Here is a 23433-nt window from a genome sequence, read left to right as displayed (position 1 = left end):
TAGCACCTATAAGAGTAGCTGGCACTCAGTAGGTGTAAAGTCAGTATTTGTTTAATGAATGGATGTTGGAAAGTTACCTTGGAAAATAGAATTATCATATGTTAAGTGTTTATGAGAGAATAATCATGCCACTTTTTCCATAGGATTGTTAGGAAAATTAAAATCATGGTGCCTGAAAATAAGTGTTCAATAAACAGCATGTAATCTTAAAAAGTGATGATGATGATGATGACGATGACATTCTCAAATGGCAGACATAGATTATTAATGGAGTAGGGTAGTGGTTTGCAAGTAGGATTTCAATGTTAGTTTGGTTGTACTGACTGAGACTTATATAAAGAATACACAGAGCTTGGACACCAACCATATTAATCTCTCTAACACCTAGAACAGTGCTGAGGAAGAAGTCAACCAAAGTGGTTTATTCTCCACTGACTGGTTCCAATGCCTTGATGGAAAAAATCTACATAAAACTGGTTGATGTTCTAAGAGGCGTGTGACAATATATGAAAATAAATTATTTTTTAGCCAAATAACTGTGTTCAAAGCCCTGCCCCGGCGATGTCAAGGAGACCACCAGAAACAACTGGATTGTCTGCAACAGCAGAAATACAGAGGTCAGCAATTGAACTTAGCATTTTTAGTTACAGTGGATTTCTTCCTGCATCTTTTTTTTTTTATTTTAGTGTGCCAACAATTTTTTTTAATTTTACCATTTTTTAATTTTAGAAATTAAAATATTTCTGGTAACAAAGAAAGGTTTTCCCATCCTACATTAATTCAGGGTAAAAATAAACCTCTAGCAGGTTTTTCTTTTTTGACATTATTTGGAATTATTTTGTTAATAACATTGAAGACTCCAATATTGGTCTATATTTTCTCACTTTCTCATAATGTTTTGGAATAAGCTTGTTGCTTTGTCCCTGTCAGCATCTCTGTTGCTCTATATTGAAAATTTGCATGATGGATTTACTGGGTCCAAGATTAGTTTATTAACTTTCCATTAACATGATGAGTATTTTAAAAGTGAATTTTTGAAGCTAGCACATCATTTTAGCTATGCCTTTTAAAAAGGCTTACAAGCATCTTGAGCAGGATAATGTCATTATACACAGGCCCTCTGCATTACCTCTGCAAGTACATCGAAAACCAACACCCAAAAAGAATGTTTCCTGTTCCTTGCAGATTTGCATATTTTACTCAGTATATCTTTTACAATCTTATTACAAGAATACATAATATTCTATCTCTAGTTACCTTTCTAACATGCGTAGATGGACAGATGATTTTATGGATACTAATTCAGTTAGAGGAAGTAGTAATGTATAAATGTAACTGTGATCTATGTTTACATTCGCATATATCCAAGGCATTTAATGTTAACATCTGGGAGTAAATCAACAACGTCTAGTTTATTTTTATGTACTTGACACTGAGATAATGGGTTGTACTACAGTCATTTCAGCTAGTTCTGCTAATCATTCATCTTGAATTCTGCTAATCGTTCATCTTGAATTATGTATTTGTTTATTTAACTCAATGTGGTGCATGCATCTTGGTCCACTGTCACAATAAATGCAGAATTTACTGTGGCAAAAGCATAGACTGAGGAAAAGCGGTCTCAAGAAATTGGTCTGGCTTTGTAGCCAGAGCATCAACTAAAGATAGCACAATCGTAATCACCATCCATGAACTCTGTCTGGCACTGACCACAGTGTCCTTTGAACTCACAGAGGATTAGAGTCCTTCTAGAGTAAATTTTGTCTGTTGCTAAACAAGCGCAGGGTGATTTGCAGTTTATTTTTCTTGGGGAAATAATGAACATATTACATCATAATGTGTGTGTGTGTGTGTGTGTGTGTGTGTGTGTGTGTGTGTGTGTGTGTGTGTGTTGGGGGGGAATCAAGTGTTTTCTTTACGTCTATGATGGTAACTTTCATCAGACAAACTCTCCCATGGAGAACAACCATAAAGTTAGGGAGAACAACATGATTTAAAGGCAGCCAGCAGCTAAGGAACTCAGATACCAGAGAGAAAGAAAACAAATTGAGGTGACTCCTCAGTTCAGCACTGCGTATTCCTTTCAGAGTTTAACTGATTCAACTCACAGGGCATAGAGACCACATGGAAATCAGTGACCTGGAATTTTTGATGGACTTATGGGACTCTGGAGACAAAAGTTAGATTTCAGGGTTACCGAGGTATCTAGAAATTGAGAGGCCAAGGTCACAGAGCAAAGATAATTAGAGAAGAATGGGTGTTTTTTCACCCTTGATGAATTGGCCACATCTTAACATGTGCAAGAATAGAGGATTAAAACGTTTCAAAGAGCTAGTACTAAGAAGCTGAAAAGCTAAACAAATATTTTAGCAGTGTAACAGAAATAATGGACCCTGGAAGTAACAGAAACTCAGAAATTAAATTAATCCCCATAATTCTGAAATCCGGTCTTAGTGGTATCAAATTGATCTATCTAAACATATCTTCCTGGGAGAAGAAAACCAAATTTGTCTAAAGGGAGATAACACCTTTTATATGAAATTTTCAAAATCCAATTAAAAAATTCTGAAATGCTGCCAAAGAGGAGTAGGCCTGCAACAGTCAGAAAAAAGACAATAGAAAAACATCCAAATGATACATATATTCAAATTTTCCAACTAAGAATATATATAGTTAACATGTCCAAGAAAATAGATAACAAGTGAGATGGATACTTTGCCCAAAGACGTGGAGCCTATAAAAATAATCAAAGAAAAAGTCTGAAGCTGAAAAATCCGGTGTGTTAAAGTAACAATATAATCAACTGAAACAGAAGATTTGCAAACCAGATTTAGAATAGAAAAAAAAAAGAAAGAAAAGAGACAAAAATAAACAGGAAGAATCACAGAAAGAAAACAATAGTAAAAATACAAATATGAGCATAAGATGTAGATTATATGTAAAGCAAAAGTATATTATATTTGAAACTGACACTCCAGAGTGGAGGAAGGCCAGAGAAGATGCAATATTTGAAGAAATAATGGTCACAAATTTTCAAATCTGATAGAAGGCATCAAGATATAGATTCAAGTGGATCAGTAAACTCTTAAACAGGGTAAATACAAATAAAAGCATACCAGGACACATCATAGTAACATTGCTAAAAATAAAGACAATGAGAATTTAAAATTGACCCAAAAAATTAAGGTCTCAAAAGCAGACAGCTTATTTGATAATATAAATTATGAAAGGCAGAGACAAAGAATGTCATTTTAAAGGACAGAAGGAAAATAATTGCCAAGCCAAAATATTATATCAAGAGAAAAGAGCCTTCAAATTAAGTTGTTTTCTTTCAGAAAAAAAAAAAAACTTGATAAAATGCATTAGCAGCAGTTTTTCACTGAAAACATTTTTAGAAATGTATTTTTCTAAAAAAAAAAAAATGAAAACCAGCCTAAATGGCAATATGATAATATAGAAAAGAAAGAAGATAAACAAAAATATTAATATGTGGGAAAATACAAAATAATATATACTACTTAATATAATTAGAATGTGTTACATGTATAAAGCTGAGGTAGAATTAAAATACATAACAAAAATGATGGAAATGGGAAGGGTGTAATATAAATTATCATAAACAATGCATTGCAAATATTCTTTCATTATAGATATAATGTTTGATACATTATTTAAGATATACTTTAATGAATCAAGGATACGTATATGAATTATATATTTAGTGTTGTCACTAAAATAATATTAATTAAAGACTATATAAGTAATATAATAATGGGGAAATGGAATAATTAAAACTAATTAGTTAAAAAACATAGAAAAGGGGAAAACTAAGAAATAACTGATTTTAAAAAACATTTAAAAAGTACAAAAAGAAATCCAAACCCATATAGTTACATACTTTAATATTAGATAAACATTTTCAGATTAGATTTAAAAAGCAAGCAAGGCACAGATCATGTCTCTTATCACAGATAAAGCTGTAATATAAGGATAAATAGAGACTGAGATGATTGAAACAAGATCTGACTACAAATTGAAACTGAAGGAAAGTTGTTCAGGTGTAAACTAAGGAGAAAGAAATGTTTCCCCAAATATGGAGAAAAATGTTATAATGATAAATAACTAAATTCAGCAAGAGGTAAAAATCCTAAATTCATATATAACTTATAATGTATTTGCCAAGTATATAAAGTAAAACTTTGGCAGAATCTAAGTGAGCAACAGATAAACCAACAATTAGAACAAGTAGACCGAAAAACTGAAGATAGAGAACATTTGAATATCATGATTAATAAGCTTATTTCATTGAAAGGTATAAAATACTGCACGAAAGAGTTACAGAAAAATCATTCTTGTCAAACAAACTTGAAATATTGACCCCAAATGGCCAAAAACTGTGTCATAAAACAACTCTCAACACATGCAGTATATACCTTCTGAGCAGTAGCATTAAGTTATAAAAATGAGTAACAACAACAAAAACTTAAATTATTCTTAAGTATTGAAAATTAAACCACACACTTCTAAATAACCCATGAAAAACAGAGTAAAAAACCCTTGAAAAACAAAGAAATTAACACATTTAAAAAATGAATGATAGCAAAACAATGACATGGCAAATCATGTGGAATAGAGTTAACACAGTGCCTACAGGGAAATTGACCTTAAGTGTCTACATTAGAAAAGAAGAAGTGCTGAAAATCAATTATCTAAGCATCCACTTCAAAGGGGCTGAAAATGAGAAGAAAATTAAAATTAAAAAGTAGCAGAAAGGTGAAAATAAGTATAGGATAGAAAATAATGAAATTGAGAATAAATGTACGATAGTGAAATTCAACAAAACTAACAGCTGTTCAAAAAATGAATAAAATTGATAAAACCTTGCAAGGGAAAATAAGAAGGCAAGTCATCAATATCAGAAATGAAGAAGGAAGCATTGCTACAACTTCTATAGAGATTCAAAAAGATAATGGAAGGATATGAGGGCGATCAGGCTATGACGCGTGTCACCCCACTGATTGCCAGGGTTGATTTGGCTGATCTGGCTGGCTAAGCGGGTGTCCCCTTCCTCCCTCACCACTCCACGGGCATCCCTCCCGAAGCTGCACGCCTCGTGGAAGAAAATGACCATCCCCGAGGAGGACCGGTCTTTGGTCAAGGATATAGGAGTAGCTGTGCTCCCGTGATAGATTCTTCAGACACGGTCTCAAGCCTCATTTGTAGGAGAACGTAGGGTAGTCAAGCTTCCAAGACCTCAGACACATCCAAATGAGGTGTGACGTGTGGCAGTCTGCTTTTAAAAAGGAAAAAAAAGAAAAAAGATAAAGGAAATATTTATTCCAATTTTGAAAGTTATTGGCAAAAATATAAATACATTTAGCATAAACACAGCATGAACTGAACATATTTATGTCAAAAACTTTTAAAATGTATTGTGATAGAAGCGAGTTTAAAAACGCAGGCTTTGCAAAATGGCATAAATAAGAAAAAATAGAAAAGTATGTCTATTACTTCTCTATTGAATAATTGAATACATAATTACCAACTCTGACACATAAGTTCTCATGCTCAAATGAACTCACCGATATAAATTTCAACAGAGAAAAGTAAAAGAGGGAGCATTTCCCACTTATTGTCCCAAAGTCAGTGTAATCTTAATGCTAAAACCTGATGAGAATATTACAAGATAGGAGAATTAACAGCCTGCTTCTGATATACAAATCTTAGGTAACATATTAGCAAAACAAACTCACTAATATACCAAAACATTACACTCAGGGAATACAAGGACAGATTATAACATTTAAAAATGTTTTTATTCAAATTAAAATATTGAGAGAAGATAGAGAAAAAGATGATCTATCTTTATAGATGCAGAAAAAGTTAAGTATGCATTTCTTTTCCATAATAAAATTTCTTTGCACACTAGAAATAGAAGGGGACTTAATTTGATAAAACATAGCTACAAAGAAACATATAGGAAATATCAGATCTAATGGTGAAATGCTGAAACCTTTCTCACTTAGATTCCAAATGAGATGAAGTTGTCTACCATTGCTAGTTTTATTCAATTATACTGAAGGTTTTAGTCAATACAATAAGGTTCGAGGAAGAAATAAAAGCATAAATATCGGAAAGAGAGAAATATGATTGTCATTACTCACAATCAACATGATTGAGTATAAAAATACAAAAATAATCTATAAACTTATAAATAGTAAGTCAAGTTTGCATGGTTGTCAGAGTTACAAAAATTATTGCATTTTGTTTTCTACCAATACTCAGAAAATTAAATAAAATACTACCTATAATATTGAGCAGACTTCAGTTACATAGCAAAACAATCTGATGCAAGGCCTCTAAACAGAATACTACAAAACATTACTGAGAAAAATTAAAGATACAAATGAAGATACAAATTAAAGACACAAAAGATAAAAATTAAAGATACAAAGTTTGCAATTTGAAAGGGTCAAATGTAAAATGTCAATTCTCTAAAGTTATCTGTAGAATCTAAGCAGTATCAATACATTCCAAAATTTCTCTGTGTGTGTGAGTGTGCATGCTCGTGCACGTGTGCATGTGCACGTGTGTGTATAATTTGGCAAATGATGCTATAATGTGCATAGAAATTTAAAGGGCAAAAATAATAAAATATTTACCAAGAACCAAAATTGTTTGTCTTATAATATCATTATATGAAGGTTTATTATAAGATAGAGTTCTTAATAAAGGATTGTAGGACTAAAAAGATAGAAAAATAGACCAATGGAATAGAAGACTTCAGAAATAGGCCTGCAGAGAAAATGCTCAACTGAATTATAACAAAGATGCCATAGGGGGAAATAGCAATAATGTGGACCATAAACTGGATACCTGCAAGTGGAAAAAACTGAACTGTGACTTGTGCTTCCAACTGTCAGTATAAATAATGTTCACATAGGTCAAAGACATAAAGGTAAAAACTAAAATAATAGACCTTCCAAAAGTTAACATGGGATTTTCAAATTCTGGAATAGGAAAATAATGAATGAAAAAAGCACTAAAATTAACAAAAGCACGTATTGATGAATTCAATTGATTGAATTAAGAATTTATGCTCATCAAATGATACTACTAAGAGAAAGAAAAATTAAGCCATTGGGCAGAAGAAGGAATTGTGGTGCATATATCTACTAAAGGACTCACATTATTAATATAGTGTAGGCATATCAATTAGGAAAATATAGGCAACTTAACAAAGGAAAATTTGAACAGGTATTTCACAAAGAAGATGTCCAAGTGGCCAGTAAACATAAGAAAAGGCCTTAAGTATCAAATATTCAGGACATTGCAAATTGAGATATACCTAAAATACAACTTCAACACTCCTACAATTTCTAAAATTAAAATAGAATAATAGATAACTGATTTTACCAAGTATTGATGCAAATATGCAGCAGCTTGATCTTTAGTACAGTGTTGGTTAGAGGGTAAATTGGTATATCCACATTAGAAAAATATTTGGAAAAAAATGCGAAAGCTGAATGTATGCATGACCTGTAATATTTCACAGGATATTGAAATATGTAATATACAGAAATTAATATATTTTTGCATCAGAAGACATATAGAAAATATTTATAATAGTGAAATTCAAAATAGCATAATACTGAAAGAACCCAAATGCCCACCAATAAGAGAACAGGTAAATAATTGTGGTATATTCATACAATGGAATTCTTTCCAAACAGTGGAAAAGCCTGATGTACTGCTGCAACTACATGAGTGAAAAAATATTACATTGAACTAAAGCATCTACATGCAAATATGTATACACTGTATGAATTCAATCTTTATGAATTCCTGAAGAAGATAAACTAACATACTGTTAAACCAAGTAGAGGTTATCTTGAGGGAGATAATGACTTGGAAGGGGGTAAATGAAAGGCTTCTGGGGTATTGGCTACTTTGGATATCTTGATGTAAGTGATAGTTACATGGGTGTGTTCATTCTGGGAAAATCCACTATAATAAATTCTTAACATTTATATGCTTTTCGTTCTCATGGCTTACTTTAAATGCAAAAATTGACTCCACATAAAAAAATAAGGAAGTCACCATCATATATTCAAAAATATATGACTATTAAAATTTCTGAACGTGAATTCACTGAAAAAAAATTCCATGTTAATGAAATCACCAAACCTTTCTTTTGACATTATTAGTTTATTATACTTGTGCATTGGGTGCAGAGTGACCAGCATTAAAAATAATATATTGGCCGGGCGCAGTGGCTCACCCCTTAATCCCAGCACTTTGGGAGGCCAAGGCGGGCAGACCACGAGGTCAGGAGATCGAGACCATCCTGGCCAACATGATGAAACCCCATTTCTACTAAAATTCAAAAAATTAGCCGGGCGTGGTGGCATGCGCCTGTAGTCCCAGCTACTCGGGAGGCTGAGGCAGGAGAATCACTTGAACCCGGGAGGTGGAGGTTGCAGTGAGCCGAGATTGTGCCACTGCACTCCAGCCTGGTGACAGAGCAAGACTTTGTCTCAAAAAAAAAAAAAAATACACACACACACACACACATATATATATATATATGGAATATGTTGTACAAATGCTATATTAAAAAGAACCTGTGTGAAGTAATTAATTTTGTTTGCTTTGTTACTTGTTGGTCAGGCCACCCTAGGTTTCGTGGTTTGTTTGTTTGTTTTTCTTTTCTTTTCTTTTCCTTTTTTTTTTTTTTTTGAGGCAGAGTCTTGCTCTGTTGCCCAGGCTAGATTGTAGTGGCATGATTTCGTTTGGACTCAGTAGATATTCAACAATACATACTTCTTCAACATATTAGGTTGGTGCAATAATAATTTCAGTTTTTCCATTGAAAGTAATGGCAAAAGCTGCAATTCCTTTTGCACCAACCTAATGCTATGTTATATATTACATATAGATTGATTTCAACCCATATATACCCTGAAATCTCATCCCCATTTGAAAAAAAATCTTCATTTTGATCCAACAAACTTCAAAGAGAGTGTGAGGTATAACAGATAACTCAATAGATGCTGGCTAGTTTACAATATTAGCTTTCGTATCTAATAAATTGTGTGTGTTGCTTGTGTGTGCATGGGCATGTACTGGGGTCACTATGTTGTAAAGCAGTATTAAATGAATGTTTAATCTGAACATTAGATATGTCGACACATTAATTCCTCTAAAACTGAGTATCCCTAAGGTTCTAAAATATAAGAGATTAAATAGAAACACTTAGCAAAGTAAACTCAAGAAATTCACTTCCAATAATCTCGAGTCAATCCCATTTGAAATAATTAGGGGGAAATACCACTAAGGATTTAGTAATTGACATATAATGCAACTCAATTGGCAGAGTAGAATTAGAGATTTTTGCAAAGAAGATTTAGTTTACTAAAAGGGACATGAGAAGCAATAAACTCACTATCCAATTTTATTTCTTTACCTGTTGCACCATGGAAAAAATAAGAAATATGTAAACAGGATAGAAATATGTACTTAAGGGTATAAAAGGAAGGAGTCAATATTTTAGAGTTACAAATTGAACCAAAGTAATACACAATAGGATGAAGACACAGATCAAAACTAAAACAAAAGAAACAAAAGCCATATATGTGCACACACATATACACACACATCAAAAGCGAAACAAAAAAGATGACATTTGTATGCATGGTATAGACAACAGAGGACAACAAATTTGTAAGCATACTTAAATAATTAAAAGTAGGACACATTATAAAACACAAATTAGGAGAAAAATAGAAAACATAATAGTTCCATGCTCATTCACACTATTGATTTTTATAAACTGTCACTCATGTTATCTTTATTTGGAGTGTGATTACTAAAATTTTACATTTATGAAATATAAAGAAAGGATCTAAGATTAAAAGGCTATGAAGGATAAAGTCAGGTCTCTCTCCAGTAGCTCTAAATCTTTTCCCCATCGGATTAAAATTTTACAACCGTAAATGTGCCTACCCTGGTTTTCAAGATGTCAATTCTTGTGAGGAGGAGAAAGGATTCTGAGGGTTCATTGTAGACACGTAGGAAAAGGTGCAGTGAAGAACTTGCCAAGTGGTTATGCAGAACTCCACTATTTCCAGGTTCACTGAAGACGAATGTAATAAACAAGAGACCCGCACATTTTCTCCCCATTTAGAGAGCATTTGAAAATGGAGTAGCAAGATAGCATGCTTTTTGGCAGTCAGGGAAAACACACAGGGGTCAGTGAGGGCTTGAATCAAAGCCACTGTTTAAGAGTCATTTTCTCCAGGGAGTTTAAGGCATTTTCAAAAATGTTTAAGTCCACAGCTTTCTCAGTGAGAGAAAGAATTTCTTCCCCTCTCTTGAGAGAGCCACTTCTTGGTTAATAGAAAGGCTATAACTTATAAGCTTTGTTCATTAGACACTAAAGCCCCAATTTGATTAAAGTTCTAATTTAATTCTAAACTACTCTAGATATGACTGGGATTTCAAGGAGTGAGATAAAGTGACTACTCTTTATACTCTGGCTTGCTGGAAATTTCACAATCTTATCCTCAAAAATTATTGAAATTCTGGTGGTCAACTCCTCCTTCTGTGTACAACACAACGCAGACATTTTTTGATAAGTATTTGATGGTGTCAAAAGTCTGCATTTGAACCAGAGCAAGAATACAGTTGCCATAACAGAGAAAGGGGAATGCATAAAAACAATACTGTAAAGATAAAAACTATCAAAAATATCCCCAGAAGCATGGCTACCCTCTTGGTGTCCGTTGGTTAATTACATTCTAACTTGTTCCTCAGCTATCTAATAATCTATGGATTTGATAAATCATCACTAATGATTTAGAAATTGATATGCCATTTATGGGCAAAATGTGTCTCAAAAAGTTTCGTCTTTAGTCATTGAGAGCTTAACCCCACTATTGACATTATTTCCAATATCTTCTTTCAAATTCCCATTAGTTTTATTTTAAACTTACTAAGTTGCTGTATTTTCATGATATATTCAATTCACATCTTCCTATTTTTATAAAATTCCACTGCTCCTCTTATTACCTATTCAATTATAAATTCTCTTATTCTGCATTCCCCAATTGACTATAATTTACTGCTCATAGCTTCTACCCTTCTACTTGTAGAAAGCTCAAGAATTATTTATTGTGCCCCACTAGTAAACCTAAATTTGTCAAATCATTTTTCTCTCTTATAGCTTGAAAAGGCAAGTCTGTTTATTTCAATCGATGCCTGCAAAAACAGCAGCTCATGGAAACCAGTTAAAAGCAAATTCCCAAGTAACTTAGACTTGGCAGTATTCCATTACCTTTCATTATAAAAGGGCAAAATTAATGGGCAATTCATGAGGGTATGTGACAGAGAGGTGATAGGAAGTCACTACTACTCAAATGGTAGAAGTCAAGAACTTGTTTATACCAGATGCTATTTCAGCCTTTTCTTCTATCATATGTGAAAACAGCCTGACTTTTGTGACCAAATGATATGGGCTTTTCCTTCCAGACCACTTTGTCACATCTCTTGTGTTTAGCAAATTAATCTTTAATGAATGTTAATCAAGTTTCTAATTATAATATCTTTATATTTAGTGTTTGTATATCAGATGAAAGGCAAACATTTTGGGGCCAGTCACAAAGGACATAAATAATTTCCTTAGAAGCTTATCTGATTAGTTTTATTGCCCTATAATATCTTTAAAATTTGAACTGCTATCATTTCATTAATTTAGATACAAGTGAATCTTCAGTATTTAAATATGACATTTATGTTGGAAATTATAAGTTGTAATTTCAGTCATGTCCGTTCATATAATATCGATAAAGATAAGATATTTTGGTGGTGTTTGGGGACATGGAACTATAGGTTTTATTTGTTTTATTGTTTTTTCTGTGTTTTAGCAGTTTCAAGAAATACCCAGTAGATTTCTGAGGCATTCATATACCTGGGGTAAACATTCATCTACTTAGGGCTAAACAAAATGAAACATAATTTCTCTTTCAGTCTGCTTTTTGCTAATTTTTAAAAAATAAATCTGATCCAGAAATAGTTCAATGGCTTGCCAGTGATCACATGATATATATCGGGCTCATTGCCATATAAAACAATACTTGTCCTCACATGGCCCCAAATTTCTCTCCTAATATCACCATTGGCCTTATCTCAGGATAGTCCCACAATTAGAACTCCTGATTATTTGATGATGGCATGGTCTCTGGGCCTTTTTACATGCCATTTACTCTATCTGAAACAGTTGTCCACCTTTCTTTCCTTCCTTCCTTCCTTCCTTCCTTCCTTCCTTCCTTCCTTCCTTCCTTCCTTCCTTCCTTCCTTTCTTTCTTTCCTTCTTTCTTGTTTTTCATTTGTTTTTGAGATGGAGTCTTGCTCTGTTATCAGGCTGGAGTGCAGTGGCATGATCTCGGCTCACTGCAACCTCTACCTCCCGGGTTCAAGCGATTCTCTTGCCTCAGCCTCCAGAATAGCTGGGACTACAGGTGCGTGCCAACATGCCCAGCTAATTTTTGTAGTTTTAGTAGAGACGGGGTTTTACTATGTTGGCCAGGATGGTCTCGATCTCTTGACCTAGTGATCTCCCCGCCTTGGCCTCTCAAAGTGCTGGGATTACAGGTGTGAGCCACTGCTCCTGGCCTCCACCTTTCTATACCTAAAGTAAAGTACTTTTCCTAATTTTAAAAGGCGAAAGGTAATTCCCTATTTTAAATCTTCCTGTGACTGTAGAAAAGTGTTTCTTCTCTCTGTATTCTTCCACAATACAGTGAAAATGAGTAACTTGTAGGACAAATGAAGATATAGATAAACCACTATAATGTGATATTTCTCAAAATACTATGGATTACTTGGTTATAGGAGATTCATCTTAACTGGACATATATATATAACTATGTATTGAATAACTGAATAGAAGAATAATAAGGTAATGAATGAATGACAAAAGGCATTTATCGAAATTCTCAGGAGAGAGTTATGGGGTACTTAACCTTCTTGAGCTGATATTTATGATATTTTGAAGAATGAATTCAAATAATTATGCACAACCACATTAATGTCGCATATCTCTGTTTTCTAGGACAAAAGGGTATTTGTGATAGTATTATTTTAGTTAGTCATGAATGTCCTAGCTTTTGGGAAGAGATAATTTAGTGGATTGAATAGTGGCCTTCAAAAAAGATATGTCCAGTTCCAAACCCCAGAAACCTGTCAAGATCACATTTGGAAAACAGTCTATGTAGATGTAATTAAGTAAGGATCTTGGGATGGGATTATTCTAGATCACCTAGGTAGGCCTTAAATCCAATGACAAGTGTCCTTATTAGAAATAGAAGAGAAGATACAAGAAGAAGACGAGAAAGCCATGTGAAGATGGAGGCAGAAACTGGATTTATGTCATCACAAACCACGAAATATTTGAGATACTAGAAGCTGAAATGGACAAAGAAAGATACTTCACTGGAGGCTTCTCAGGGCATGTGGCACCACTGAGACCTTGATTTTGGACTTCTGACTTCCAAGTGTGAGAGTGTAAAGGAATACATTTTTATGTCTTTAAGGCATGAAGCTTGTCGTAATTTGTTATGGCAGCCCTAGGAAACTAGTATAAACAAGTTTACGAAAAAGAAAAGAAAAAGTCATAATTTTTTTGAAATATGTTTTTAACTTAATTGAAGAGACAAGAAAATCTCACATTTACTGGATAGATAGAATATTTACTACACAGCTTAATAACTCTAAACAACTCTTGTGAAGTTAAAAAAAATGAGAGACAGAGAGAGAGAGAGAAGGAAGGAAGGCAGATGATAATTGCTGCTGATTCTAACAAAAGCCTTCTGGAAAAGGTGGGGCTTGTAAGGGACCTTGAAAGAAGGATGGTCTAAGAAAACTGGAAGGACTTGCCTCTCACAAAGTAGACACAAGCATGGCCATTATGGACAGAAGTGCCACGAAAACACAAACTCTGGAAAATGGCCCTAGAAAGGGAGTAGGAGGTGAACATAAAAGGCAAAAGCAGATCTATCACTGGAGCTAGAGACCCATGCTCATTGTAGCATCCTTGCAAATACTGAAGGAAATCATTTCCCCCCAGCAAGGTTGATAAGTCAACGTCAACAAAGTCCCAATATGTTTTCTAAATGGAATGCTTCCTAGTTCACCTACCTCAACTCCAACTGTGAATGTTCAAAGTCCATCCTCTTTAAACCCTCCGACCTAGTTAAGCTCTCTCTGTGATGTGCTGCACTAAAACTGTCTGCTTTTCTTCATATCTCTCAGTCTAGTGTATAATTCAACACCGTTTGATTATTCTCTACTACTGTACTCTAAGTTCTGAGAGAACAGAGTCTTTATCTCTGTTTGCTTTTTCTTATATTGAAGGCACATAGAAGAGTACTTATACATCACTACACATATTCAATAATCAAAATGAGGGCAGAGAGTAGATAAAGCTATCAAGAAAATGAATGAATTAATAAAAATAATATACTATTTAAGATGATGGGTAGATTACATTAATTAGTTTGAATGTTTTGAGGTATTCATTGATCATTTACTGGATCACTGTGGTCATAGATAACTATGGAAGAGATATAGAGGGCTTAAGAATCAACGAGTTACAATTTAAACCACATAATTTTGAAAAGAATATTTTAGGGCAGTACAAACTCAAAAGTTGTTTTATGATAAATTTTATACTGGACAAAAAAATTAACAGCTGGAGAAATTTATCTGAAAGTGACAGGAAGGGTGGGAAGGTCACTGGCAAAAGCAAGACCAAGGAACATATTAATAGGCTGGAATAATTAATATATCAAGGAACAATTTTATGATTATATGACTTTAGATATATGAATGTGATATGTTTTCTCTATTCTGTCAGTGTCTTTTTACTTTATTTGATAGTTTCCTTTAAAACACAAATATTTTTAATTTTGATGAAGCACAATATATTTTTTTATTTTCTTATTATTTTATTTTAGTGTCAAATCTCAAATAAACATGTAAGATGTCAAATCCTACAGCAAAAAGATTTTTTTTTTTTGCAAAAAGTCACTGTTTACTTCCTGTTTATCAAATCAGTTATATTCCTTACAGAAAATTTGGAGACTAGGGAAATGTATTTGTATACAAACATACACCCAAAAGTATGTAATTATTTGTAACAAATATTTGTAACTTTTTAGTGGTTCTTCCAGGGCTTAGCATATACATTTTACTTGGCAGAATAAGCTTCAGATGTATATCATCTTAATTCAAGTGAGATATAAAAATGCTACTCCTATATAGTTCTATTGCCTTCCCCTCCTATTTTGTGATATCCCTGATGTACATCTTATACATATACATTATAAACCCTAAAATTGTATTGCTATCATTATTACTTTATATAATATTGTGTTTTTAAAAGAATCTTAGAGGAGTGAAAGTATATATTCATAGCTTTTGTTATAGTGATCTTTTTATTCATCATTTCTGTTCTTTTCATTTGTTCCTGTCGATTTGAATTACAACCTAAATTCATTTTCTTAGCCCAGTACACTTTCATACCCACTCACCTCCTTTTTGCTATGATTGGCAAACATATTACATTTTGATATGTTACAAGCTCAGCAATACTGTTATATACGATAATATAAATAGATACATAGAGTTTTATGCAATTACAGTTAAAATAAGAAACGAGGAGTAACGTGGATTTATACAGTCTTTTATAAGGGCATAATTACCTTTACCGTTTTCCTTTCTCTTTATTTTTTTCGTTTGGATTAGAATTATTGTCTAGGATCCTTTGTTTTCAACTGAAGAATTTCTTATCATTTATTGTCAGTGTAGCAGGGATTCTACTAGGAACAAATTTTCTAAGATTTTGCTTATCTGGTGATGACTCTATTTTACCTTCATTTATGAAAGATACTTGTGATGGATATAGGATTCCTGGCTGACAGTTATGTTTCATTGAACACTTTGAATAAGTTATCTTACTGTTTTCTCACTTCCTTTATTTCAGATGAGAAGTTAGCTGCTATTTTTATTGGGGTTCCCTGGTGATTAGTTTTTGTTTGTTTGTTTGTTCACCTCCCGCTGGTCTCAAAATGTTCTTGTTTTTGGCTTTTAGCATTTTAGAAATGATATGTCTGCGAGTCTGTTTGTGTTTATCCTACTTAGAGTTTGTTGGGGAAGTTTTAGGATATACAGGCTAGTGTTTCTCAATAAATTTGGGAAGTTTACAGGAATTATTTGTTCATTTTTTTCTCCATTCTCTGTCTCCTTTTCTTCTCTCATTACTATTATGCATATATGACACTTAATGGTGTCCCATATTTCACTGAGGCTCTGCTCATTTTTCTTTATTTTTTTTTTAACTGCTGTTCTTTGATTCTCTACTGATGTTCACTTTCAGTAATTCTTTCTTCTGCCAATTTAAATCTACTTTTGAGTCTCTCTAGTGAATTTAAAATTTTGGTTATGGTAATTTCCTACTGCACAATTTCCATTTGCTTCCTTTTTAATAATTTCTGTCTTTTTATTGATATTCTCTACTTGATGTTATGTTGTTATGGTATCTTCATTTACATATTTAATTACACCTTTTTAAATATATGTTAATGGCTACTTTGAACTCTGTTAAATCTGACATATGGTCACTCTCACATATGATTTCTTTTGCCTGATTTTTCTCTGACTTATGTTTGTTTATTGTTTGCTTATTTTCATGTCATGTAACTTTTTTTGGAAACTAGATATTTTCAATAATACAATGCAGCAATTCTAGTTACCGATCCTCCTCTGGAGTTTGGAATTATTACTCACTTGTTTGTGACTTGCTGAATTGTTTTAGTAAAACCTTTTTTCCCCATTGGTGTAAAATCTGTGATCTTACTTCTCCAGAGGTACAGTGTTGGATATTTACATAAACACCTGGAAATACAGTGGTTTTGGCAGGGCTCTCTTTGATTGTCTCTGTCCCTGACCATATCCAGCTATTAAGGTTGTTTAATTGCCAGCCAACTGCTCAACTGTATTCAAAAGCGTCCTAGGTCATAATTTGTTCCACAGTATGATCCGTTCAAATTTGGGCTCTGTTAAAGAAATGATTCCCTAGATAAATGTTTGAGATTTGTTATTTTTCCTAGAAGGCTCATTTCAGCTGACTCTATCTGCATTCTCTCTGGCAACTAGCATATCTCTCCAGTGAATCTACCAGATCTACCAACACTCTCTCATTTGTCTTTCATAGCAACCTTTAGTGTTTTGAGTTTACACTTAGGCTTGAAGGTCACATTCCTTTGTATATGAAGGAACTTTCTGCTTCAAGGCCTGCTTTTCTCTTTCACTCTCAAGCAAAATCTTTGAGCCATGGCTTTGAAACTCCTTTCTTTAGGAGTGAAGTGCTTTGTGGAGAGAAGGAGGCAGTGACCTCAATCTTTTTTTCTCACCTGCTGTATCCCTTAGGACTTTTTCCATAGACTAATTATTTTTAAAAAAACTTTCACCAGTTTTTCTGGAGACTGGGTTTGTAGAGTTCCTCAGGCTATCATGTAATGAGTCTTAAAAAACAACAAGGAAAACAAACAAACAAAATTGAACGGTGTGTTAAGATGGCTTTCTGAAAGAGATGTGACTTATGCTAAATTTTGAGGGATAACTAGAGAAATTCTAACCACCTGGAAATAGCTTTTCAGTGCAGAGTAAACAGTTTAGGTTTTATTTTGCTTAATTTTTCTAAAGAAATAGATAAAATATTAAGAGGAAACATCTAGAAATATCTACAACTAAATAAGAACAAATTAATTTAGTACACTTGCGTAATTGTTAAATAAATGTAAAAAATAGTTGAATTTGTACACCATGATATTCTTTACAGCTATAAAAAGTGGGTTCCAAATTTAGTTCCTAGTTTCTCACCGAACTATAAACTAAAAAACCACAAACTAAAGAAGAAAATAATAATTATTTACAAAGAGTTCTTTGACCATTATACTAAAACATTAGTCGCTTGCAGAGGTGCCGGGACACAAGAAATATGATAATTGAAAAAACATTATATATCATTCATGATTTTCCAACAGTGTTAAGTAATAGCTCCCTAATCCCACATTGTTCCTAAAAAGATATTAGTTGGTATTTTGCACTGGGCCCCAGGGATAGATAAATAACACTTTGTCCCATATATGACATATGAGAAAACCTACTTTAATGTTGAAAATTGCCTCCAATAAGAAGCTGATGGAGTTTGTTCATTCTTTATGCCTGAGTTTTGCCACCTGTTGGTCATCTAGGTCGAAGAGATAATTGCAATTTATTGCAACCATGAGGCCAAATTAAAAAGAAAAGAGAAAAATAAGAATGGACTTTGACAATTTTTTAACCAAAAGAGTGGGAAGAAGATGTGTATATGCATGTTTGCCTGCAGTGTGTAGATATGAGTGTGTGTGTGTGTGTGTGCACGCATGTGTGCATGTAACATTAAAGATAAGGAAAACAAAGAATAATATCATACATAGTTGACTTGGCCTAATCAACCATTGTCAGTGTATCTGAATCCGTAAAATTAGCAATTTTTTCACTTCAAAAGGAGCAAAATAATGTTTAAGTAATGTGGTAGCTTTTTCTTATACTTTCAGTTTTCTAAGACTGTGCCCCTATTATTCACTGTCTAATCTGTACATGCAGTTTATTAAGCCTGTGCTAATCACTATTTATTAATTGAATATTTAGCGAGATTAGAGTAAAAATATCTAGCAGAGGTTTCTTTAATTATTTACATACACAGGAATTGGTCTAGGATGTCGAATGGAAAGAATGAGTGTTATAGAGTTAAAAGGAATAACCGGCAATTCTTGGAATTAAAACAGAGAATTACAAAAAGAAGTTAATCAATTAACGGGACTCCAGTTGGGTGAAATAGGACCATGAGCAAAATTCTGGAAGTTAAATTGCACAGTTTCATAGGGAGAGTTGCAGATTACGAGTGCAATTCTGAAACTCTTCATGATGATACAACCCCTTAGACATTTGGTATTTGATATTTGGGCCAAAACTTCAAATATTTATCAAATTTCAGGTAAGTATTTGTAACAAATTTATAAACATTCTTGAGGAGATAGTAGTAATTAGTAACCTTCATACACACATACACACACACAGAGGCACAAACACACACGTATATGTATTTTTTTGGACTTCATCAGTATTATACTATGAAAATGGCTTATGTCTGGAAGAGCAAAATCACATTTTGAAGTTGATGCTTAACTTAGTAATCCTGGTAAAATTATATAATATCTTAAGTGTCAGGTTTACATCTTACATATGGGGATCCCATTAGCTACTTCATAGATTTTTTGTGCAGATTGAATGAAATATGATTATGTGAAATATTTTGCATCATGAATAGTAAACATTCAATATTCATGATGCTGTTCATGTGGAAAATTGCAAAAGGCAAAGGCTATAATACCTTTGAATGTGTGTCCAATACTGTATAAGACACTTTTAATTTTTCTCACATGACATTTATAGTAATTCTATAACAAAAGTGTTAAATTTCCGAGTTTCAGTTTTTTTAGGAAAAAAATTGAGTTTAAATTAATTGCTCAGAGTCAGCTGGGTCTCCAAAGGTGCATGTTTAGCACAAAACGCTATGCTCCTTTTTACTCTCCAAGAACTGCTATTTAGCTAATGGTCAGGCTGGAAAACGGAAGTAAATATTTAAAAATATAACCACACCTTACTCAAATTATAAACTTCATAGAGTTTTGTTGACTAGATAAAGGATAAAATATGAGTGCCTTGTGTTAGAGTCATAAGTTAAACTTCTATTTAGATTCTTCCTTCTATCAAAACTAGGAAAGAGCATGTTTCCTCCCTGAATGAAGTATAAACAAGTTTATTAGATATATATTAAAAAAGGGTACATCAGGTGAGACATTTCAGGCCATCACCTTGATTTTTGGGAAGTGAAGTCAAGTTCCGTTAATCCCTCAGGATAGTATTCAGCCACTTGTAGTTAACCAAATTAGAATATTGGAGAGTAGTCATGGCACTCAACTAAATTCAAATCTTGTAGCAGAGCCAGCAAGGCAAACCAACTGTAAATCTGTAGCATAAGTATAGCTATTTGGTGTATACTTTAGGAGTACTTTTATCTTTAACCAAAAAAAAAAAATGAGTATTTTAGAGCTCCAAATGTAATCAATTGTCAAAAAGAGGAGTTTGATATATCAAATGAAAGTCTGTTTGTTCATATTCAAAGCCAAACATTTTTTCCCCTCTTGGCTTGCTTATAAATATTCAGTGCCACAGAAACACAAATAAATAATTGGCTATCTCCAATGCATTCTGTATAATTTATAACAGATCAAAAGATTATTACATGGTACAGTCAAAGTCAAACTATATTCCATTTATTGCAAGTGAAAACCGTAACATGTCCCAAGTCAGGAATGTATTAATGGACTAGATCTCCTTCTGTGTGTATGTGTGCATACATAACTTAAAAAAATAAGGATTCAGGGATTGAGGATTATGTATTGAGTTCTCTGCTATTGGAATTGACCTGGAAAGATTAGAAGATTATTATTCGTTTGCATTGATAAAAATCCTCATGAAAATGACAATATTAAAATCACTTGGGATCATCTTATTCAAAAATATTCCAGGGTCAATTTTAATGAAAAATGCGATTCATAAAATATATGATATTTCATCTTTAATCTTACCTCTTTTATCATTGTTAAGGACCACTTCTCAACAAGTGATTTAGTTCTGGCCTTTTGCTAGGTTTTAAGTGTTCATCTCTATTATACAGCCAGTCAAGCAAGTAAGAGCTTAAAATGGGTTGTGTTCTACTCAAGAAAAAAAGAGATACATTTTTGTTGCATACAACATTTTTCTTTTAAAGAATGGATTCCTTATCTATAAAATAAAGCTTGCTTTATCAAAGAAACCTCTTTTAATTTATTCAGAAATGGTCTTTATCAAGCTAAACTCAGCAAATGGTGTTTGGAATAACAATTTATGCTTTTTTTAAAGCAGTCAAGCACTTGCTATTTTTCTTATTTGGTCAGACTCTATAATCGCCATATTGAAAACATCCTAATTAAGGGAAGTTGGAAACAGACACACATGCTTTCAAGAGAAAGTTGAGTTGCACGTTAAAATGAAATACCCTCAATGCTGATGTTATTTTTTCCTTCCCATAGGGAACCACAGTCAGATATCACGAGTACCTGTTGCTATTAAAGTGCTGGATGTCAATGACAACGCCCCTGAATTCGCATCCGAATATGAGGCATTTTTATGTGAAAATGGAAAACCCGGCCAAGTAAATATCTCCATGTTGTTAATGCTGAATATGTTTGTATACAACTGTCTCATATTTGATTAACCTGCATTATATTGTGCATTTGCATCATTTATGATCTGCAAAGTCTCAGGCAAGAAACACATCCAAATGGGAACAGAGAGGGAATTTTTTTCTCCATCAGATGTTATTTCTCTTCCTACTTATGACCAAATTGGCTCCTAAAGTGGAACAACCTGCTGTGCCACAAACCCAGAGCCAAATCACTGTTTTAAAATATCTTGGGATATGGATGATAGCAGGAGATGTCTTAGAGTGACGGGGGCTGAATTTTTACTTTCAAATGACAAGAAGCAAGGTAAAACCTCATGGAGAGGAGACATTTGTTTCACAGCAAACATATGAATAACAAATAATAGTGAAACCCAAGAAGACCAGTGGTTTACAGAAAGTTGTAGGAAGTGAACAATGAAATCTGTAAATATGTATATATATTTAGATAAACATAAGATGAACAACACGTTTTACATGTGTGTATTAGTAGGACATTTTTTGTGCCTCATATAGCATAGATGGGTCAATGAAAACAGAAAAAAAAGAAACATAGAGAAAGTGAGAGAGAGGGAGAAGAAAAGGGAGAAGGAGAGGGAATGGGAATGGGAGTGGGAGGAAGGGAGGGAGGGAGAGAGAAAAAGAGGGAGGAAGAAAGGGAGGAAAATAGTTAAACAAGCAAGATGAACAGAAACAAATATCTGCTATACTCTGAATGTCAAAATGGAAATAGCCTATGTAAAGTTCTGCAAAACCATAAATGTAATAGATTTATTTTAACAAGGTACCAAAGTACTGTATGTTTAAGAAATTTATCATTTTTCAACTTCCTAATTTATTTCTGGATGGTGACATTTTAATTTAAATAAACAGCAGCTGACAGTATGACACTGGAGTTGTTAATCCAACTATTCTTGTGCCTCATGTGGGTGTTAGGAATTAAACTTACTATTTGCTAAGCAGCTTACCTGACAAGAGTCAGATTTTTTTCCCCCTAAAGAAAGGACTAGCACTGTAGCTGTATGCTTTATTATAAATGATCAATTTGTTACCCTCCTATAAAACAGTGGGCATTTCTCCATAGACTACTCTCATGTATCTGGAGGATTAGCATTGTTTCCATCTACCAGAATAAGACACACCACACCACACACACACACACACACACACACACACACACACACGTTAAAGCTAAAATTCTAATAATAAAACTGATTAACTTTTAAACATCTAGCCATGTTCTCATCAAAGCATTCAGCTTTAGTAGAGATATAGGTTTATTTTTATAATATTCTAACATTAGCTTAAATGTTTCCTAATTTTATCATGTGGAATTGCCCCCTATCAATCACACGTTTTGAGCATCTTCATTTGTGATCCTTTGAGAAGGGAGTGTGTATATGTTTATATATACACATATCAATACATATCATTTACCTAAATTGGTAGACTGAGTTGTCAGAGAGAGTTTGATCAAAATATGGCAGGTTGTTTCAAAGATATGGTTGTTGTGTGGACCAGATCATTGCTGAGATAATGTAGCCAAATCACAGACTGGTAAGCTAGACTTTTTCAATCACATAGAGTCTGTAAAATACTTCAGAATTTAAATAAAACTCCATTGCTCATGCAAAACTCATCAGATAAGTTCAAGGAGTCAATGACATTGATATTTCAAAAACTCAACATTGGCTTCACTTGCGTTATTGACAAGCATGTTTCTTGGATCTCTGGGAATTTGTAGGTTTGCCCTGTGGATTTTGACTGTTTTCAAAGTTCTAATGATTTCTCAGTCGTTCTTCTTAACTTCAGAAAAAAATGCATTGTTTTCTCATCTTTCCTATGCAAAACGAAAATAAAAAATTGATTCTTTGTTTTATGATTTTTGCAAATCACAATGAATGACTTTCTCTGAAGAAATGGTTATGTTGTGTGTATGTGTGCTACATCATTTTATCCTCTAATGATCTGTTTAGGCATATTTATTAGAGTTCATTAGTTACATGAAAGGATCATATCTTTGATGACTTAACAACATTTTT

The 23433-nt window shown here is 33.2% G+C and overlaps 1 protein-coding gene across 2 annotated transcripts in view; it reads left to right on the top strand.

Moving 5' to 3' along the window:
* The window catches only part of CDH8 (cadherin 8), a 382846-nt gene that overhangs the window by 279103 nt on the left and 80310 nt on the right, over positions 1–23433 (top strand). For both annotated transcript variants that reach the window (XM_055364446.2, XM_019012882.4), the window contains exon 9: positions 21240–21361. In XM_055364446.2, coding sequence (XP_055220421.1) covers positions 21240–21361 — 122 coding nt within the window. The remainder of the gene's footprint in view (positions 1–21239; positions 21362–23433) is intronic.

The sequence above is a fragment of the Gorilla gorilla genome, chromosome 18 (genome assembly GCF_029281585.2).
Source record: "Gorilla gorilla gorilla isolate KB3781 chromosome 18, NHGRI_mGorGor1-v2.1_pri, whole genome shotgun sequence".
Lineage (NCBI taxonomy): Eukaryota > Metazoa > Chordata > Mammalia > Primates > Hominidae > Gorilla > Gorilla gorilla.
Note: the sequence above shows the minus strand (reverse complement) of the source record. Positions and strands in the feature narration are given on the sequence as shown.